The sequence below is a fragment of the Coturnix japonica genome, chromosome 2 (assembly GCF_054131305.1).
Source record: "Coturnix japonica strain WE chromosome 2, WE-NBRP24, whole genome shotgun sequence".
Classification (NCBI taxonomy): domain Eukaryota; kingdom Metazoa; phylum Chordata; class Aves; order Galliformes; family Phasianidae; genus Coturnix; species Coturnix japonica.
In genome coordinates, this window is record NC_140664.1 from 7,586,880 (window position 1) to 7,609,629 (window position 22,750).

At 38.8% G+C, this 22,750-nt stretch overlaps 1 protein-coding gene across 1 annotated transcript; it reads left to right on the top strand.

Annotated features, from left to right (window-relative positions):
- The first annotated feature begins 4,581 nt into the window (after window positions 1-4,581).
- HHLA1 (HHLA1 neighbor of OC90) lies at window positions 4,582-22,110 on the top strand. Its single transcript, XM_085536964.1, has 16 exons — window positions 4,582-4,841; window positions 7,485-7,593; window positions 8,808-8,867; window positions 9,892-9,972; window positions 10,431-10,514; window positions 10,594-10,677; window positions 11,709-11,792; window positions 12,440-12,496; window positions 12,596-12,682; window positions 13,401-13,493; window positions 14,402-14,599; window positions 15,126-15,197; window positions 15,451-15,522; window positions 19,842-19,998; window positions 20,533-20,615; window positions 20,796-22,110. Exons 2-16 carry the CDS (start codon window positions 7,515-7,517, stop codon window positions 20,837-20,839), a joined length of 1,335 nt encoding a protein of 444 aa, XP_085393090.1. The 5' UTR covers window positions 4,582-4,841; window positions 7,485-7,514; the 3' UTR covers window positions 20,840-22,110.
- The last annotated feature ends 640 nt before the right edge of the window (window positions 22,111-22,750 follow it).

Consider the following 22,750-nt stretch of genomic DNA (forward strand, 5'->3'; position numbering starts at 1 on the left):
TGATGTGGAGTATTATTATTTTTTTCTTTCATTTAAAACACCCATTGAGTGACCACTGTCAAACATTCAGTGAGATAAGAATTTGACATAAGACTTTCCATGCACAACTGCGTGGAAAAGCAAAAACTATATTTTATTTTGTTTCTACACTTAGAAACTTAGTGTTAAAATACACTGCACAGTAGATCACATTATTTGAGACTTCTTTGATTACTGGCCATGCTTCTTGTATGCACTTGTTCACAAATGTGTGGGAAAATGAAAAATATGGAAAATGCACTCAAATGAAAAGCACTGGTGTGCTAAAACACAATGAAATTGCACACAAAATACATAGAGAATGTAGTAATGACACAGTGCTGCTCTATGTATACTGGGCAGGGAATTTAATGGCTGGGCACAGCATTGGGTGGGCAGTTCACTCTCCTGAACTCTGTCCCTGTTCTTGTTGCTTCATTTCTTTTTGGTCTCAGCTTCATACTCATGTTACAGTTCAACGTGCAGTTGAAGATGCAAGTTTTTCGTTGTTGTTGTTCAACTCCTTTTGCAATGAGTAGAGGGAAAACAGTGTTTTCCAGTGCACGGCTTAGTTCAATCTGTGACAAATGATCCTGATTCCCTCTTTCAGATGTGGTATCTTTCTTAGCTACAGAGTTCAAAATGACCAACTAGACAACACATATATTTCAGATAGCTAAAAGAGGTGAGATGAATTACATCCCATCAGGTTAGTGAGAGGGCCAAAGGGTAAATGTTCTGAACAAGACAAAGCACATGAAACAACATGAAACAACAAAGGCGCCGGGGCTGCTCAGATTGGAGAAGGCTCCAGGGAGACTGGATAGCAACCTTTCAATATCTAAAGGAGGCTATAAGAAAGAAGGGGACAGACATTTTAGCAGGGTTTGTTGTGATGGGAAAAGGAAAAATGGGTTCAGACTAAAAGAGGAGAGACTGAGGTTGGCTATAAGAAAGTAGGTTTTTTTATGATAAGAGTGATGAAGCACTGAAACAGGTTGCCTAGAGAGGTGGTAGATGTCCCTGGAGACAGTCAAGGTCAGGCTGGATGGGGCTCTGAGCTGTAGGTGCCCTGTTCACTGCAAGGGGATTGGATGAGATGACCTTTAAAGATCCCTTCAAACTCATGATTCTGTGAATGTAACCTCTTTCCAGAAATGCAACTAGACTCACTGGGATAATTTTAAGTTTCTTCAGCATCACAGTTTTCAATAAGTTCTGCTTAAAAACTGAAATGCAACCTAAAAATATTTCTTTAATTTTTGTGTTATGTAAAACTTTAATTCCATTTCTTATATGACTTCTATATCCCTATGAACTGGGTAAAACTCATAAAATTATGGAATACAACAGCATCCAATTGTTTCTGTTTTATTTTGTTGTTTTTTTTCTTTTTGGTTTGCTAGTATTTAATAAAGATTAAATAGGATCAGAGCCGATCTCTTATGGATAAGATTGACAGCAGTTTTTTGTTGTTGTTGTTTTATGTGGTTTTTTTTTTAATGAACCTACTAGAGGTCTTGTGAATCTCTTCAGTTATCCTTTTATTTATTCTATGCATATCTCTCAAGGCAGAAGTTATTTCACGTGTGTACATGTTCCTTTATAGCCAGTACTGCCATGCATTAACATTACTTAGCAATGAAGGATTCAGTTTGAACTGAATGCAGGAGAATTTTTCTGCAAAACAAAACAGCAACAGTAATGACATTTTAATGGGTATTTCATGGACTTAAAAGGAGCACCACTCATCTTTTATTCACCTGAACACTGCAATAAAATTTCCCCTTGGAAGTCACCCAAATGCACAAGCTTGCCAAAATACTGGATTTTGCTTAGACCTTAACACTGATTTTCTAAAAAATGAATTCTTAAATGGGAAAATGATATGATATCCATCTTCTGACAGAGCCCTGTTTATATCCAGAGAGCTTTTTACTTCTGCAGGCTCTGATTAGATATACATTGGAATGCTCTGATAACGTATAATTGTCTTATGGCTGGGCAGAGTGTGGCCAAGATTCCTTAATGATTTAGAAAGGGTAAGTACTGATTAATCCAGTACAGTCCAGGTAATGGTGTCATCAATGGTAGTTTCTCCACTTCTCCAAGTGTGTCCTGCTCTGAGTGCATCCCTCCCTTTCTTCTCAGGTACACCTGCCAGGGAGCTTATATTACAGCACTCTTTCCACAGACTTGAAAAAGAGCTCATTACAAAATGGCTCTTGGATGACACTGAGCATCCTACTGGATTACAGAGAAGGGGTCATGGCAACCCAGTCTCATGGCACTGATCAGCAAGAGTGCTAGACTGCCATTGATAAAGTTGCTCTTCGGTAAGATTTTCAGACAGATGGCCCTGGTAGCTGGTAGTCTACTGGGATCAGGACAGCTCCACAGCTTCTCTCTGTTCAGTCATACACTGCTTGTTAGCAGAGCATAGATGAAGGCTTACAAAACAACAAAGCAATGTAATATGTGCTGTGCATATTTTGGCAGGTTTGCAGGGACCAGCTGCGTGTCTGACACATGTTATATAAGAAATAACAACACTAGGTAAATGATTGAATCTATTCTAAGTTAAGTCCTGGACTGCTGTAAATTCTTTGTATCTAAACAAAGCCTTAGGCATCTAGAGGCTTACAAATGTAAAGTGCTCATTGTGTTCTTCGGAAGCCCCAGAGGAGCTGTGCAAGGTACTGTGTGGGTCGTTAACAATCTCATGGGAAATATATATCGTGCAAAGAAAGAAGCAAAACCATCAGTGCCCACCAGAAATCAACTGTTTTGAGATTCAGTATATTCCTTTATCTCCCATTTTTCTTTATGAACTGGAGCTGTGAATTTCGTGCAACAGTGATTGTGCTCACTGCTTTTCTGGAGAAACATTTATGCTGGAACATTTGCTTTGCAGAGAAATGACTGAAATATCTTTGTTCTTTTCATGACTATGCAATGAGTGTATCTCAGTAAATAAGTTTTGCTGTATTCACTCAGGCAGCTCATCTGCCTCTGCTTTGTTCTTTTCTTGTCACAACAAGTCAGTGACTTTGATGAAGAATGGAGCTCCTAGGTTCCTATTAATTCTTCTTCCATGAGACAAGTGATAACTGTCTGTAGCTGATGCAATTCTGGGTGTCCCTGGTGCAGGCAAACCTTGGATTTCTTAACCAAGTGAATATCAGACACTTTAAATAAAAGTGTTAGCTACTTTAAACATGAGTATATAAAACATTCTTACTAGAATAATTCAAGTTGAATGACTGCAGAGTTTAATGGTCATTATTTTCAAGGGTTTTTGAGGTGCTGGTAACAATTTTAGCAAAGCCTCAATGAAAAACATTGAATAAATGATATTGCAAAGAAAAGAATTCACTTGCAATTCTAAATAGATTAAATTGGAAAGGTGTAAAAATCAACACAGTAAAAATGACTTATTTTCTCATTCTGTTTTTTGAGATTCTAGCTATGAACACAGTCGTGTCACACAAAGAGACAATGGAGAAAGAAGGCATGTAAAGACTATACTCCTGAGAAAGCTGCTTGCTCCAAGTGATGCTCTGAGTGAGAACGCAATATTGTCTGAAGAGTCCATGCTGGGGTGCACAATGTCCCTGCTCAGACACCTGAGCATTGCTCTGCAGCTGAGCAAAGTTAAAATTACAGGGTCCCAGGGTAAAACACAGCATGAGGTACAACCTGTTGAAAGTCAAATTATCCTCATAGCCAAACATCCAAACATCAAACGGTTGGAACAGATCCCGGTACACACATTTTCTTGGCTATACCTGTTTTTGTCATCTGTTACAGAGAGGACTTTCATTCCAGTCTTGTTAATGAGATATTGAGCAACTGGTAATTAAGTCAGTACAAGCGAGGTGAGTCTAGTCAATGAAAAAAGGTTTCCAAATTCCTTATTTAGTCATGATTCACATAAAAAAGTATCAGAAAATTCTAGACACAATAACATCCCACTGGTTACAATACATTACATATTTTCATGTACTATAAGAATCATAGATTTATTAAGGTTGGAAAAGACCTCTAAGACCATCTAGTCCAACAATCAACCCATCACCACCAGCCAATTAAACCGCATCCCTCAGTGCCACATTTACCCTTTTCTTGAATACCTCCAGAGATGGTGACTCCACCGTCACCCTAAGCAGCCCATTCCAATACTACTTTCTCAGAAGAATTTTTTCCTAATATCCAACCTGTACCTCCCCTGGCACAAATTAAGGTCAAAGTGAAAGGCAAAGTGCAAGTAGATAAAGGTAAGACTGAGCATGTGTGTGTGTGCACCTGTCAGCTTGTTTTCTTCCATTTCATTTTCTACAGTTAATACACACAGCAGGTATCTTCACAATTCTCTGAGCAATGCCTCTTGTTAAATTGCTACCCCACGTATGATAAAGCTATTTCAAAGGGTCTTCACCTGGCCAACCTGTCCCTTTCTCAGGTGACACTGGCCTACTTGCAGTAAAACAAGCTGTCCCTTTAAAAGGGGGGGAGGGGGAAACAACACAACCATCCTTCTACTTTGCAGTTCAAGTTATCGCTGCCAAAAGGATCTTCCAGCCCTGACCTGGCTTGCTACAGTGTCATTCCATGAGGGATTCAAGGGGCACTTTGTTTGCTTATGATTGTGTTACCTTCAGTTGGTCCTTCTGGGATTAGGATGACAATTTTTACAAGATTTTAAAGCAAGATTATCAAGCCTGTCTACTACAAGTCTTTCACTAAGTGATTATTAAGACCTGGCGATAGCCTCCTCTTTTATATAGGCTCTGAAGATAATCATCTTTGTTGAGATAAGGCGGGTAAGTTGATATCAGCTATTCCAAATATCAGTAGTTTCAAATGTGTTTGGAAGGAATCATATTGTCTGTGCTACTATTGTTGAGTGAGAACATAAAAAATGAAATGTTTTGGTGGTGAGACTGAAGAAAAGTAACAAAGTTAATTATCAAGGAATTTCTTTTTTTTAAACAACAACAACAATTCTTTGGTCTCTTAAATTCCATTTTGCTCTGTTTAATGTGAAGGTACAGGAGAACTACTTGATATCTGTTTGCATTCTGCTTGTACGGAGAAAAAAAAAAACACAAAACAATTCTAACTTCATGATTGCCTACCGCATAAAAATGAGTTCAAACGAAGCATAGCTCATAACCACATTGTTTTAAAATTAATCTAGAGTAGCACAGAAACAGTTAATCTAGAATAGCACAGAAGTATTTAAGAAGAGGTTTTAATGAGTACATAAGTGGAATTTGAACTGGATTAAACTTCCTAGTTCAGCAGCCCAGAGAACTATGGATCAACAATCATGAGTAAAATGTATTCTAATATGTTCAGCTTAAAATCAACACAAGAGGTGGATTACTGCATGCGGTAGAGGTTAAGGAGAATTTGTAGCTAAAGGCCTGACCTGCAACTTGTATCTGATAAATGTTTGAAATGCAAACATTAATTGAAAGTCAGTTCATGGGACTGTTCCGTTTGCTTGTGGTTGTGTGACACCTGCTCCTTCAACGCTTGTGAATTTTGCTATCGTTTGAAGTGGAACTTGTTAGTGATTTTGAACTGGAGTATGGGAAAGGTTTCCTATTTATGATCCAGAACGCATTTCAGTCATCACAGTAGTGCTGCTTGTAGTGGCAAACAAAAAAAAAGATACAGCTACAAAGCAATAAAGTCCTGTCCTGATAGACTAAAAATTGGAAATCAGATAAGCACAGCAGCACAAGCACGGCATACATCATGAGAGCTAATACTGCTATTAAGCACAGCACTGGGAGATAAGAAGGCTCAGGCAGAAGTTCCTGGAGTATTTCTCACAGATACCTTTAAAATTTAATTGGACAGCACAAATATGTTAATGCTTGAAAAGATCTTGCAAAGCAGTGAAAATCTAATGCTTCAAATTTAAACCAGCCTTCAGCAGCTGAGAAGTAGTGGCAGTCTTCAAAGTGCACTGTTCTTAGTACTAAAGTTTATCTGCAATTTCTTCTTAAGCACTTACGATGGTCAGGGGACACCACAGAGATAAACCTGGAAATCAGTCAGAACATTCTCCTACAAATGGAAAATTTTCCAATGATTCCATAGCAATATTACTTAATATTTCTATTTTAGAAAAGAATTTGGCTTATGATCCATCCTTCCAGGTTTGATTGATATTCAAATCACTAGATATTTACAGATTGAGTCTGTAGCATGTAATGATATCCCAGTTAAATGTGCATATAATGGCCACGCTAATGCCTGCTCTGAATTCATGCTGCAAAGCAGTGCTGTATGTGGAAAAGGTTCTGTGTGCTGTCAGTGTGGAGAAGCAGCTCAGTGGGTCAGGAAAGCACAGGAAATCATTTCTCAGTGCCTGTTGGATGCTTCTAAGCACAGCCCTGTGCTTCTTTCTTCTTTTATTTTTATTTTTATTTTTATTTTTATTTTTATTTTTATTTTTATTTTTATTTTTATTTTTATTTTTATTTTTATTTTTATTTTTATTTTTATTTTTATTTTTATTTTTATTTTTATTTTTATTTTATTTTTATTTTGTTTTTTGTTTTTCCTCCTTCAACAGCTCCTTTTTTCCTCTCTCCCAGTGTGTTTTGTTAAGACAGTTCTTTCATTTGTCAGACTTCCCTGCTCTGCCCCATGGAAACAAGCCCTCCCAAGTTCTGCATTAGCACACTGCACCAAGTCCACTGCACCAAGCTAAACAATTTTCCCTGTCCTACCACAGACAACAATGGGACATAATAAATAAATAAGTACTGAAATCTGATCCACTTTAGCAAATACACTGATTGACATCTCCAAGGGGAGGTAAGTGGGGTAGGGGCTGTCCTCCTTTCCCACCTCCTGTATTTGAGATTCCCTCTTGCCACACAGCCACAGTCTCCATGAAAGGCATAAGTTTGGGCTCTTCTCCCAATCTGGGCAGCAAAGACCCTCCAGCCAAGGCAAGCTTTATGTTGCAGGGCAGTACAGAGGCATCCATGTTGTTGGCTGTGTTTTTGTCCCTTGAGTCAACTTTATTCTCTAAAAGAGTGGAGAGGCACTGAAGCAGGCTAGCCAGGGAGGTGGTGAAGTCATCATCCCAAGATGTGTTCAAGAAACATGGAGATGTGGCACTGAGGGACGTGGTTTAATGGGCATAGTGGTGATGGGTTGATTGTTGGACTAGATGATATTTTCCAGCTTGAGTGATTCTACGATTCTTTGAGTCCCAGTAAAGAGCAGTGTGACTCAAAACTTAAGACCTATTTGCTATATGACAAACAAAAGATACTGATTTTGTCATTTCTGTTTTTTTGCCATTTTCATCACTAATCTTCTTTTGCTATTAATGTGGCTGGTATTTCTCCCCTGGTCATATCATTCTGGGACAAGTGTTGGAGCAAATCACACATTATAAGCAGTAACAATACCAAAACAGTATTTCTTTCTCCTAGAGCAGCCAAAACCACTGGAAATTGGAATCCATGATGCGGTGGCCCTATTGGCATATGCCAGCAAAGTTGAGTCTTGGATTTCTATGTCTCTTTCTTGTTTGGAACATAGGTAAGGATGATGATTTGGTGCTCCCTGGGGAACAACAAAGGTACCTTCTTCTCAGCTTCTCCCATGGCCTGAGAGATTTCTCCATTCTACATTTAGGGCAGGACTGGTTGTCTGTTCTTTCATGCTGCACAGGCAAGTCTGATGGTTTGACCTACCAGCTAGATTGCCAGTCCAAATTTAGCACATAGTAAGTGAGATGTTAATGCAGCTGATTAGAACTGTATGGACCTTGTACCATGGATTATCCACAGGTTATTTTTCACTTGTATACATATGTAGATAAACAGAGAAGGAGAAATATATCCTGAGACTGTCTTCTGTAAAAGATCTAGATTTTTGTAAGAAGGAAAAGAAGCTAGGTTTTATTTATTTAGTTAAAACCAGTTAGACTGTGTAGTCACATCTTCTCTTCCTTCTGCTTTTTCTGGTCCTCCAGTTTTCCTCTGGCTGAGGAGGAAACTGGACCCAGGCTTCCTACTGCCGGTGGGTGCTCTGTCCACTGTGTTGTAGGGTTGATAGGAGCACCACCACTGAAGCAAACCCTGCTCAGCACCAGCTCCACGGGAGTTCAACATAGCAAGCACTGGCTCTTTTCAGTAATCTCTCTGGAGGCTCTCAGCTCTCCACTGATGGGGTAGGGCAAAGTCCTGCACTTCAACCTGTTGGCAGTGTCTGCATTACTACATTGCATCTTTCCCTTGTTCATTATTGAGAGAATTCTGGAAAGGATCTTTATCTGCTGAGCCCCACTCCAGTCTGTTTCCCAAAACACAGCCTTGAACATCTGCTCTTCATAACAAACTTACATGTAGCCCATGTAGATCTCTTTTGAGTTAGCATCATTATACTTCATCCCTGTCAGTCAATGTTGAGTACAAGCCCAGATCAATCTGTGAAAACAGTCTTCTACTAATTTTTAGTTTTTGATTCTTGAGTTAAGAGGGCGAACTCTGATAACTAATTTATTTTCCTAATTTATCTGGCAGCTAATGGATCAGGAAGGTCTTTTGGGAAACATTTATTCCTAGGCACTTGACGTACTGCTGTTATGGATGCTTGGTGTACTACTTTGCAGTGCTTGTGTCCATTGGTTTCTGTGCCATAATGAATAAGAGCAGCAAAGTCATCCCAGCAGAGAGTTTCAGTGAGAAATACTTGGCTGCTCAACAGGGTCATATTTTTTTTTTTTCTCAGACTCTTTCTTTGCTTCACAGCTTCATGCGTAAGAAGAGAAAACAAGAGAGAGAAGCAAGTGGCAGTGCTGGCTACTGCAGGTAACATCAGCACATCAGGAATCCTTGACCCTGTGCATGGGCATTGATGGGAGTGGGATGCATTGAACTGGGGTGGCATTTACCCTGTGAAGACCATATACAGCCACCTCTGCTGCAAGGGCTCTTTGCCCCAGAATATGCAGATCCATGGCCAACTTGATCTTTCTCTGGGAATGTGAATAACTGGTACCTCTTTTTAATTACACTCCTTTCAGAGCCCTCCAACCAAAGGTGGGCTCCTCTGTTGTCTCTGGGGATGTGTCTTGCAGTGCTCTGCTCTGTCATTGTCATGCTCATTTGTTCCAACACAGCTTCACACGAGCTTTGTTTAGATCTGGTTAAAAATACTACTGATGTCACTGGAAAATTGTATTTCTTTCCAAATTTGATTTTGCCTTCATTCTGGCTTTCTGTGCTTTTTTTTCCATCCTGCTCTGTTTTTCCTCTCTGTCATGCGCTCACAGACCTCCTTGCACACAGACAGGCACCCTGCCACTCTGCTTCTTCATCACCTCATGGTATGGATGAAGTTCAGACCTGGGAGAAGTAGGCAAGCAACATCAGCAGAAAATAAACGTCCTTTAAATAAAAAGAAGTAACATTCAGCAGATTTAATTTAATCTGCAGAAGTAGTATAGCCATCAAGTTAACTGAATAATAATATAAAAACCCAACAACTGCGTTCACATCCCTTTTCCATGTAGCAATGTGGAAAGGGAGGAGGATTTCCTGTGTTTGTGTGCTCTGTTTTTCCCTTGGATGGGCACACAGACGCTGCTCCCTTCTGCCACCTCCAGCATGCCCAAGGCAGAAGATGGCACAGAGCACTGCCTAAATTCTGGGTACCATTGCACTGTTCACTCTATCTTGTGATTTTTCCAAACTTATCTCTGCTTTCCTGGCTTATTCATTTCCTCACAGCCCCAGTACATAAACTGCTCATTTTGTTTTCTCATTCTGGAAGCATTTTGCCTTGTACAAACAGGTGATTAGCAGCCATTTCCAGAGACTCTTTCTTTTCCAGAACTGCCTGCAAAGTCCGTGGATCTGGCTGCTGTTAATCTGACAGAACTGGTGAATGGGATGCTGAGCACGTCACTAAGAGGTGACATTACAGTGGGTGGGGAGATAACAGGCTGCCAGCGGCAATTTAGGAGATAAAGAACTGGTGGTGTTAGCAGAAGCCACAAATGCACGCTGTCTGCATCCAAAACTAATTCTCAAAGCAAGTTACACTTGCACTTTTTAAAGCAGATGTCTTCCTACCCCAAAGAATTTATAAATTAGTGTGTTTACAGATAGGCACAGCATAATTACATATGGGATGCCTTTAGAAAGCACTATGTAATCCAGTGCAGGTTTGCTTGCTTGCTTTATTTATTTATTTTAAGAAAGTAGTACAGATGAACCATTCCTCAGTGGTAATGAAAAGGAATTGAGTCTCAGACATCTGCATCATATCAGTATCTCAGGAGTCTTTTTGAAATCAAATGAGCAGAGCCAAAACATTCTGTTTGCATAATTTGTTCCAACTGCTAATCACATGGGCACGTGTTTCTGCAGGTACCAGAAAGCTCTTCTCTTTGCTAAGCATCACGTCCTACAGCTCGTTTGCTTTCCACAAAGTGTCAGTCACCATTTATAACAGTGAGTGCATTTGCCCAGTGCAAGAGCTGTCCCCCCCCATGTGGCTACACATCAAGACACCCATTTTCTCTCTCTACAGTTTCTAGCCTGAAAAATGTTGACCCTGGCAAGTTCCCTATGCACTACTGCTACTGTTTAAACAACGTGACAAATGACTTGACAGGTTGGTATGCAAGGGAGACTGGCAATCAAATGAGTATACCAATGGCTTCCTAAGTCTACTCCTGTTCAGCAGAAAAGTTCTGAACATTTACGTTTCAAACATTTCCATGTGCAAGCATGTATTCAAAATGCATTTATGTTTATTTTTGCCAATGTCAATTTGGAATGTGTGTTTGTCTCACTCCAATTTATAGGAGAGAGAGGAGGTTCTTCAGTATATGTATAACCAGCGTGAGACTAAGAAACAATGGTTCAAATGTTGGTCTGAGCTGTTTGTTACAAGTCTTAATCAGGGAGATAGGGAAGGATGGATGATTTAGGGTGATGGGGAAGGAAAGGCAGGTGATAGAAAAGATAGAAAGAGGCAAGAATTGTGTAAAGTGGGGATAGTCACCACCAGGATCCAGCAGTGGTCCATTTGCAAGATGTTCGTACAGTCCAAGGCAAAAGCGCAGGTAGGGGGAAGGAGAAGAGCAGCAGCAGCATGGCCAGCCTTGGGCAGCAGGTGGGTAGAGGGAAGAAGCCGCAGGGTAAGTCAGGTAGCAGGTCCAGGAGAGTCTGTCAGCAAGCAGGACTTCCACAATGATGGATCTGATGGCAGACACCTGGTTCTTCAGCACACAGGCATCACGTTGTGAGGAATCTGATGTTAGAAAACCTCTCTTGTTCTTCAGCATGCAGGCATCTTCTTCAGCATGCAGGTCTCAGGTTGTAAGAAATCTAATGTCAGAAACCTAACTTCATGGTTGCTGATCCCTCATTTATCCTCCTTTTCCCTTCCTACGTAACATTCCTGGGTCCTTGGGTAAGAGTCATGTGCAGCACCACCTGAGATGTCCATATTCCTTGAGATAAGCCCACACAAAAGGCTGCTTCCAGCTTATCTCTCTCTCCTTGGCTCTGGCCTTGTCCATCTGTGTCCCTCAACCCTTGACCAGGACTTGCTTTGACTTGTTCATCTGTGTCCAGCTTTGATTCAATGATATAATCTCTTATATCTCTTACAGTGTTTTTCTCTGTTTTGCTGTCTAGATTTCACTGCTTTGCTTGTTGACATTATTGGAAACTCTACCAGTTACCTCACAGAAATTTTCAAATCTACTTCTATTCTCTCAGGTTTGTATTTATTCTTTAATATTTATTGTTGCTTTATTTGCTTTAGTCCTGGTATGGTAACAGGCATAGAAATGTGTATAAAATCCTATTACTCTAATTCAGCGTAATTTATCTAGCAAAGCATGACCTGTGGCTGTTAAAAAAAAGAAAAAGAAAAAAAAAAGAAAGAAAAAAAAAAAAAGAAAAGAAAAGAAAAAAAAAGAAAAAGAAAAAAAAAAAAAGCCCCAAGACCAACTCCTTAGAGAAAAAAAAAATACATATGTAGTTTGTATATTTAATACAGATGCATAGGAGCAGTGTGATCTTCTACAAGCATCTGTTTTTTCTTTGAAATTTCAGTACATTATAATTGAGTGCTGTTATCTAGGGAAATTTTGACCTCCAAGAAATAATAATATACAATATTTTTCTGAAGATTTGTTTTCTTTGTAAGCATACTAGTAATTTAGAATTTTAATTATATAGAAATATTTCTCCAGGAAATACTGATATTTGGATTTCTTTGCCAAAATCAAGTCTGAAAGAAAATTTTTGTTCAACTGTAGTATCCACATGCCATTTCAGTTTTATTTTTTCCAATACTTAAGATGATATCATGTAATGAAAGCTAGTGACAGTAATCTATTCTGCATTTCTTTGTCTTCCAGTCCGTCAGAGCAATGATTCAGATTGTATCTACATCTGTGTGATGACAGGTCAAACAGGTAAACTCAAAAACCATTCCAACACAATTACTGCCTTATTTACTTAACATGATGACATATCAGAAACAAGTTCATATTTTTTATCATATATTTTTGCAGGGAGAAATCTGTCTGACTTCTGGGAAATACTAGAGAAATCTCCTGTTATTAATTATACATTTTCCAGTAACACATCTTCTGACCTAGGTAAGCACATCCCAGGGAATAAAAAGAAACAGCAACTACAATGAAAACCATGTCTGGGTAGCACTTGCAATGAATGTTCCTTCTCCATCTTGCAAAACTAAGTAAAATCTACAGACATCTAAATATTCAATGCGAGGAACAAAAAATAGAGCTGAGCTGGTGAAGCTCTGTGTCTGTGATACATTTGATTCAGATGAGTAGCCAGGTTGTCCAGAGAGGTGATGGATGCCCATCCCTGGAGACATTCAATGTCAGGATGGACAGGGCTCTGAGCAATCTGCTGTAGATGTAGGCATCCCTGTTCAGTGTGGTGGAGTTGAACTAGATGATTTTTAAAGGTCCCTTCCAAATCAAATTCTTCTATGATTTTATAATCCACCTTAACTCTCAGCATGAGTATCTGCTTTTATATGAATAACCTTCAGAAAGGAGTCAAATATACTCACCCATTGTGCAGCATGGATGTTCCACCTATCACTGACTGGGTGACTTTGGAATCAGTGACAAGTTTACCTGTGCTGAAAGCTGCAGAATGTTTCTCACACACTATAAAAAAACCCACAAAACTAAAAGACCAAAGGTACTTGCTAAAAGATTTTCTTTTAAAAGGAAAGCAGTTGTTTCTTTTATATTACAGCTTGATTTATTTCCTTTCCGACATGTAATTTGCCATAGATACTGAGTCTACTAACCCTATCTATCTTCTCACACCTTAAAGATATAGATTCTGTTTTTTCAAGTTTCATGAAATCACAGGAAGACTCAAACAAAACTGTGGATCCATCAGCAGAGCATCCATGGACATTTAATAGTGAGTAAATATTGTCAGACTTAAATTTATATTATCCTTTGTTAATGTCTTGACAAGTAACAGCATATATTTGCTTTAAACCATTGTGATGTTAAACTATAAATAAAAGTTAATATAAAAAACTTAATAAAAGTCTTAACAAGCAGATCAGGCCAGTAATTCCCTCAGTAGAAAAGAACCTAGATCACAGAATCATACAGTGGCTCAGGTTGGAGAGAATATTAAAGATTGTTTAGTTCTAAGTCCCTGCTGTAGGCAGGGCTGCCACCCACCAGCTCAGGCTGCCCAAGGCCCACCCAGCCTGACCTTGAGCCCCTCCAGGGTTGGGAACTCTGCGGCTTCTCTGGTCAGCCTGTGCCAGTGCCTCACCACCCTCTGAGTAAAGAATTTCCCCTTGAAATGTAGTCTAAACCTCCCTTTTATTTATTTATTTGTTTGTTTGTTTGATTTAAAACTATTTCCCCTTGTCCTGTTACTACCTATCCATGAAAAAAAATTGATTTCCCTCCTGTTTACAAGTTCCTTTTAAGTATTGGAGGTCTGCTGTCAGGTCTTCTCAGAGCTTTCTGTTCTCCAGACTGAACAAGTCCATCTCCTTCAGTCTTCTTTTTGTTTGTTTGTTTGTTTGTTTATGAAAAAATGCATATTGAAATGTTCTCAGTCAAAGAATCCAGCTTTATTGGCACTCCACGTATTTTCTCCTGTAAAGAAACTATAAAAGAAAATAATTTTTAAGATGAAGTGAAAAATTGAATCTGATATGCTAGTGGACCTGCTAGTACTCAAGGAGTAGATGAGATTTCCTGTGTATATTTTAGGATTTATTGGATTTTCTGGGTGTATTTTGGGATTTATTGTCTCCCAGCATGTTATTCTTGCTGGTACCCTCTGTCTTTCTGCTTTTCCAGGTACTAGCACTCCTCTTGCCCTGAAAGGAAAGGACAGTTCCAACACAAGGCCCCCACCATGGACAAAGATGGTTAGTGTGAAGGCATCAGGGTTTCCACCACTGTATGTAGACACTTCAAGACCACGAGGCACAGCTGGAGCCCCTCCTGCTGCTGAGAGGACCTTAGTCACATCACCAGCTTTGCAGCCCAGCCCCAGTGAGTTCAACATGGAGGACCAACACTTACTAAACTCCACTAGAGTTTGTCCAAAAGTCCATCCCAAAACGCATATCAGAGATGGAGTTTTGGACAACCTTCAGGGTGACTTGCTCTGGGTCACTAGTAAGGAAATACCTGTATCACAGAAGTGCTAAAAGAAGTTAGAGGGACTGTTCTGTAGTTTCTTAGTCCTTTTGGGGACTACCAAGTCCTGCCAATCAATTATTTGCTCACATTTTGCTCCAAACCTAGTGGACAGATCTATGAAAAAAGCAATACAGAACTGCTTCTCTGGATCTCCAGTAGATGAAACATCTTGAAATCCTATCTTTTCTTGGCCAATACACTTTCCAAGATCTAGTGAATACATATGTTCTTCCTTTTTCGTCTTGGCATCATTTTATGCCTTTGAAAGTACTGCGTAAGGACCTGACTGTTCAGCAATCTTATACATGATTTCTCATTAACAGATAAAAAAACAAAGTTTCTGAATGAAATGAAGCACTTATTTCTCTTCTTGTAGCTGATACAAACATGTTTTGGATGCAGACTGTGCCACCTCAAGATGCCAGCAATAAGATACAAACAGAGCAAGGTGAGATGGAGTTGGGATAATAACAAAGTGTGCAAGTTGGCACGTTTCTGAAAAAGAAAATATCATCTACTAGAATAGTAGTGATAGAAATCTATCACAAATCTATCACACAATAGAAAGTGTGAATGCACTTTTATATCAGTATCTACAGAAGTGTTTATTACTGGTTTGCGACTTTAGCTGTTTTCCAGTTGCTCTTGATCAAGGTTTTTTTAATACATCAAGGCCTCTTACATTCTTCTCCATCCTATAGATTTGCCTTCCTCAGTTCTGTCAACTCCACCTCACCAACCTGGCCTGATACTGAAACTTCATTCGTCTGCACGTAAGTGACTGCACCTCATGCTGCAAAAATAGTAGCCTGGCTGAATATACACCAGCATGCAATTTTTTCCATCCAGAAAAAAACGTGCATCTTTAATGTATATTTTAGTACTTATTATATGTGTAAATCACCCCAAACATCCAAGAGATTACTTCCGTGTGTCTGTATCATACATAATTTCACACTGAATACAGAAATTCTGCTATGATGACAGAGTTAACTTGCATATTCTGTATGTTCTCCATTTTAACATGGAGGGCTGTTGAAGAATCATAGAATTCATTTGTTCCAAAAGAAGTGGGCAAGTTTCAAATTTACTTGTTGGTACAAATGAAATGATTAAGTCAGTCCTCGTCATATGAAACCTCCAGAATTTCCCTGAGTTTTCAGTGCTGAGAATTCCCTCTTGGACTAAAGAGGGGTCATTATTAGCTCAATTTTTAGCAGAGTTCAGTTCTTCTACTTATATGCCTAATGAATTAGAATATGAAAGCTTAAAGCAGTGCACATATTATGATATACTACTCCACTTATAAATATAATCTAGTCATGTGATCAGTAAAATTATATTTCTGTGTAAATATTTAGAAAGAGGTCACATCCTTTCGAAAGCTTGACTTGATCCAAAGTCAGAGAGGGTTTCTGCACTCTAGGAGAGCCTGCCCTGACTTTGGATGCTGAGCATATGAGTGTTGAAGTTCAACCAACCCACTTACACATCACATCCTGCAGATACATTTAGTACTTCCAGGGCCTCTGGTATCCTTGCTCCCAGTGATCACACTGGAAACCAAATCATGTGGCATTGGTTGCACGAAGAAGATGAACCAGCATCGAATCATATTAATACAATTTGATTTCTTTTCATTCTTGATGGTGTAAGGAAATCGAGGAAGCAATTTCTTCAATCACAAAAGTAGATTTATTTATATTATATTTATTTGTTCACTTTGCATGCTGATTAATAAAATGTGAGAGCTTGCTGTAGCATGAAGAAAGGGATATTTTAAGCCTGAGTTATTCACAGTAGCCACAATACTGCTTTTCACTGGCAGCAAAATTTAATCTCAGAGTCAGAGGAAGCTGATATCCTCTTCCTAGTGGACAGGGCTCTTTGCTGTAAAGGCTGGTCACTTACCTGCCTGTAACAGCAGTGCAGAAATTTCAACAGGACAAAAACAAAGCTCTGCACAAACAGCTGTGGTTTCTCCTGTTGCCTGTTTTGAGCAAGTCAATTTCTTAAAAACAAAAAATCTTAAAAGAGGGTGTATTACAATAAATTTCTAGTTGAAAATGTCTTTGTATCAATCTGAATCTGTAGGAATTAATGAACAGAATTCATAAAATAAATCTCTTTACAAAAAGGTATAAGAAATTACCAGAAAATTAAATGAGTCTTTAATTGAAAGAGAATTTCTGCATTAAATACAGTCATATGTAAACACAGCATTAATTTAAAATGGAATTATTGTTAAAAATGAAAATCAGAGCAATTTGTTTAACTTTCAACTTTTTATTTTACTTCTCTTTCCTACGTAACTGAATCCACGTTGAAATTGCTGTCATTTGATTTACATTTAGAAAGAACAGAATTTCTGCTGGCAAAACACACAGCTTGAGTAAAGATCTAAAGCCTGTTAGACGGGATGGTGAGCACCCACTTTGGTGGAGACATTAAAACACATTGGAGTGTGGCTATTAGCAATTTTAATTACTCCCAGCAACACTGAGATACTTTTTAATGGACAGTCTGTACTGAAATCTCATTGCCACATGCTCTGATGTTCAGTTATTAACACAAAGAGTGCTTCATTAAAGCAAGACATCAGTCATTTTTAATTGCCATCAAGAGAAAAAAACACAAGGCGGTGTCAAATGATGGTGATGTACATGCAAAAATAGTGCAGCCTGCAGGAGAAGGGAGGTAATTGTCCCCCCTGTACTCAGCACGGATGAGGCTGCATTTTGAGTACTGTTTTCAGCTTTGGGCCTCTCATTATAAGAAAAAACATCAAGTTGGAGTGTTGGATATTAGGAAAAATATATTCTCATAAAGAGCGGTGAGATATTGGAACAGGCTGCCCAGGGAGGTGGTGGAGTCACCATCCCTGGAGGTGTTCAAGGAATATGTAGATGTGGAACTGCGGGATGTGGATTACTGAGCATGGTGGTGATGGGCTGATGGCTGAACTATATGATCTTAGTGCTCTTTTACAACCTTGATGGTTCTGTGATTTTAAGATGCTAAGATTGAGAGAAATGGGGCTCCCTCTTGCCCAACACTGACTAATTTCAGCTGAGAATTGTGCAGTGTCTGTGACACTCAGACAGTAGCCATTTTTCAGAGGCAACCAAGACTACAGTAGCTATAAGACCTACCCATTTCTCCTTCATGATTCCTGATACTTTGGGCAAGCTTTGGTCAAAGGTAAATCATCTCATAACAGATCTCTTTGAGCTTGGCAGTGCCTCTATTTTCTTCCTGCCCATGAATGCCATTTTATATTAAACTTCTTGTCAGCACTAGACAAGTGAGACGCATTTCAACAGAACTTCATTAGTCTAAATTTAACCCCTGTAGCCTCTCCTATCACGTAACATGAGACAGCCCAAAGCTGTAAAGCACATGAGACGTGAACCTGGGAACACAATTACGCTGTCTAAAGGGATTATACTCTGCACATACAGCAGTTTATCTGAACATGTGTCTAAAGCCTGCTACTGATTTCACAAATGGAGTAGCCAGCCAGCATCCCCACTGCTGCTGCCCTGCTCCCCTCATTCACTCTCCCCAACCCCAGTGTGTGAAAGGCAAAGGCACAAAAGCACAACATCACCTCTTCAGAGCAGTGTTACTTTATTCACAAAGCAGTAGTGAGCACACACCAGCTGTAGCTGTGCCCAGCTGCCTTTTAGCACTTTTTACATGTTGCATTTCTTTCTCTGTCAAGTCCTTTGATTTTTACCAACTGTAACATAACTGTTAAGTAAAGGCAAAAGACATAAGATTATGCATAGAAGAGTAATGGTTTCAGGAAGACAAGATTAAGGTTAATGTAAGGTTTTCTCTTCACATGAAGAAGAAAAACACTGAAAAAAAAACCCAAAAACCTGAAAGCAGCATCAGTTTTGCCTTGCCTTTTCTATTTCCCTCATTTTCATCCTTTCTTTTCTATGACAGAAAGGGAGTCTGAAAGGAGATTGTATTTCACGCTGAAAAACCACAAAGCAATACTTACAATCTGCCATCACCTATTTTGTTGTATTAATCCATCTGCAGCCTGGCACAGCTGCATTGCCTGGTGGGATGAAGTGTTTTGTGTGCAAATGTTTACCTCTCACTGCTGACTGCAGAAGATTCAAGTGAACAGAATAATACAGATATTTTCCTTTCAGTTGTTGCCAGAGAGGGGAGAGGCAGCCCATAACTCAATATACTATTTTCCTGCATTTCTTTTAAGTTCAAGCAATATAGTGGTTGTCACTTGAAATTAAAAAATGATTAACCAACTGGCAGCTGACAAATAAGTAAAGCGGAGAAATTGTTCCTACCTTCCTCTCAGTGCAGGCAAAAAATGACCTTTTTTTCTTCCAGATTCTTGTCAGTTTTGTAGTCTCTAGGAAGGTATTTACCGAGAGGATTTTTTTTCCCCCTAAAATTATGTCTGAAATTAGCTGATTATTCAAGGTAGTGGAAGAGAAAGTAAAAAATGCAAGATAACTAGAGAGATGGACAGTGAGAAGGCAGCAACCCCTGCATAAATTATGTTCATTTTCTTAATGGGGATAAAAAAGGAGATTAAAAGAACAAGGTTAATTGTTTATTAAGTCTGTTATTTAAAGTCCAAGATTCAGATACAGAGATTGAGTGTAGGAAACTGTTGAACTGGAAATGACTGTTATATTAGTGCTTGTGTAGAGAAAAGATCAAATGTAGTAAGTGTGTTGTGCTGTTCTTCATCTCACTGCTTTCTGCTGTGGAAAACTGATGCTATGGTGCCAACTGGACCTCCATCTGGAAAGTTATTAATAAATGAATTACATCTTTAGACTCGTTCCTTGTATTTGTAATAAGTAAAAGCAACAATGATTTCAGTAACTTACTGGAAGTGATAAATAGTAATGAAATTATAATCACATTTTGCTTTCACTCAAGCAAGTGCCAGTCTGTGTGTTCATTCTTTTCCAGTTATCTGCCTCAGTCAGACTTGACTTAAACTTACCTGTTAATCCGTATGTTTCCCTTTGCCCAGAAAAGTTACTGCACAAAACTGTATGGGTTAATTCTTTGAACTAATTTATGATTCTGTTTCTCCTAGGGTGTCCACAGGCGATGCTCAAAGACCCATACATGACCTCACCTCCTGTCACCATCATTCTGCAGAAGATCAATCCCTGTCTGATGGAACTTTGCAGGTTTTTTCAGCTGTGCCTCTGTGCTGGCCAAAGAAGACATTCCATAAAGGATGCAATGAGGTAAAATCTAGCAGCAGTTTAATTTACTTCTGTCTTCTTAAAATACTCCACCATACATTTTCCAGTGACAGTTTTCAGTCATCAGCAATTTGAGTCCCTAGAATAATAGAATCATTAGGGTTAGAAAAGACCACAAAGATCATCTAGCGTGACCACCAACCCATCCCCACCATACCCACTAAGCCATGTCCCTCAGTGCCACATCTACACATTTCTTGAACCACTCCAGGGATGGTGACTCCACCACCTACCTCAGCAGCCCGTGCCAATGCCTCAACACTCCTTCCAAGGAGAAATTTTTCCGTGGCTACTGGCTGAGTCCCAGATGGAGCCTCAGGGTGATGACCTGTTTTTTTTTTCACCAGTCAGTGAATAGAGCTCAGCTAAATCTTCCCAAGTATCTAATGGCCAAGTTAGAGGTTAGAATATTGACTTTATTTCTGTATTCAGAGAGCAATTTTACCAGCGTGATGTACATACAGCTATGTCTATGAAAGACAACTAAACAATACTCTTCTAATTTTACTGCTTTAGGTACTGTGTTGAGTACTATTCCTGGTTTTTGAAAAATGCAAGTTATGTCTGTGAAAGAGTCAAAAGAGTTGCTTACTCCCACAGTAAGTATAACAAAAAGTCTTAGACACCCACAGAGTATCTGATTGCTCTTCAAAGTGCTATCTGATGAAGATTTTTAAGATAATAGAAAAAAACAAAACAACAGACTTATATAACCATGTATGTTTTTTATATTCTCCTTGTAAAACCTGATCTGACTGTCTTATTCTTTTTTCTTCCAGCATTAAAACAGAAATGCCTTAAGAACATCTGTAAATCACTCTAGAGCACTGAGGAATTTTACTTCAGTTTGGGGAACAGTGACAGTTTTTGTATTCTTTTCAGATTGACATAGGTCATCTGTGAATATGTCTAACAAGTTATTAACCAGAAATTAACCTAGAAATCTTTCTTCATCCAAAGCAATATGAAAATGGTGTGTAAAAACGGATGCATTTTATACGTGTTGTACCTGCAATAGACAATAAAATAAAATAAAAAAATTTGGGAGGCTTTCTAAAATTGAATTTTATAAAGTATTCTTAACAGTGCGTGTAATATCTTTTGCTAGAATAGTACCCAATTAACATAATGTAATCAAAGTGAACAAATAAGGAAAATTTAAAAGCACCCTGAAGTACTCAAATATTTCTGGAAGTCTGTGTGAACTGCCCAATTCCAAATCAAGTGTCTGCCATTACTTTAGTAACACATTTTGTGAAGAGCTCTACTAAGGAGATGTTCTCCTCTCCTCCTGTGAGCTCACTTAGACTTACATGTATTTTACTTCTATGTACCTCTGTTGAACTAGAAGATAATTCTATAAAATGAAACAGTGATCAAATTGCACAATCCTATATTCTGCTACATTGCAGCAATGCGATTCCTTAGTCAACTCTAAGTACTTGATCAAACCATTAAAACATCCAAGAAAAGAGTATTTGCAGGGCAGATGTTTTGCATTGGTGTTTCACTGAAGATATCTGTGTGTTCAAAGTATGAGTATGTTATTTGCTACAGTCTTTCTTAGCATTACATTTTTGGGAACTGAGGAAGAAGATGAACATAAGGGAGGAGGGAAAAAGCCATTTTGACATTCTGTTTTTCAGGTTGTAACTGAAAGAAAATATCAAAAGAAAAATATTTTCATAAAAAGCTTCCCTTTGAAAAAGTTTTTTTATATATATACATGTTCGACTTGTATTGTTTGCTGTGCTATCGGAGGCTTTTGCATTTGTAAGAAATTATTAGCTTCTGTGTTTCTCCTGAAGAAATATGAGTCCAAGGACGGAGAGTTAACCTCCATAGGTCTGCCACTGCATGTCTGACAGTGTGTGTAGGTCACAGCTATCTCCATTTTCAGGTCCTGGAAAGGCTGAGAACTAATGCTCTGTGTTCATGGGGAGAGAATTAGCACATAGCAGTATGTGTCTTGTGGAAAAAGCTAATATCACATGGCCTGAAGGCCAACTTTCTTGTCACAGTTGTTCAAGACTTACTGTTCGAATTGCCCGCAAGGAAAATCAGAAATAATAGTTGAAAAAATAAAAGAAAAAAAATAAACTAAATAAAAGAAAGAATAAAAACCAAGGCTTCATAAAATAGCAACAATAATAATAATAATAATATAAAAATAAAAAGAGCACATCTGCAACTCTTAAGAAAAAAAAGTTAATCCACATAATTGGACCTTCAGTCCTACAAAGCGTCAGTGCATAGGTTTGACAGAAGTCTATACATTATGGTGGCATGAGGGTTAATCATCCATCCACACTGATTGGGACCTGCTTTGTCATCAGTTTCAACCTCAGCCTTCTGCTGACATTCAGGACGGATGAACTGACCTTCACCAAAATCACATATCTGAGACAAACAGCAATTCAGCTTCACTTATGGCAGCTTTGAAAGGTGTGTGTGTCTGAACTTGGCAGAAAGCACACCTACCTGAGGAAGGAAAGCCTGCTCCAAAGATCATGGACTCACCCTTACCCTGGATTTCGTTCAGCTTTGGATTGGAGCCACTGTGGATAGACAAGAGCAGACTACTCAACCTGCAGGAATGTCAGTGCTTAGAGCTGTATAAATTTTCACTCATCTTTCATCACTGAGCACCACCTCTTACTAAGCTATTAAAGCCATATTCACAAGCCCCAGAGATTTTGTGATTAATAACAGTGAAATGATTGTTATTTAATTA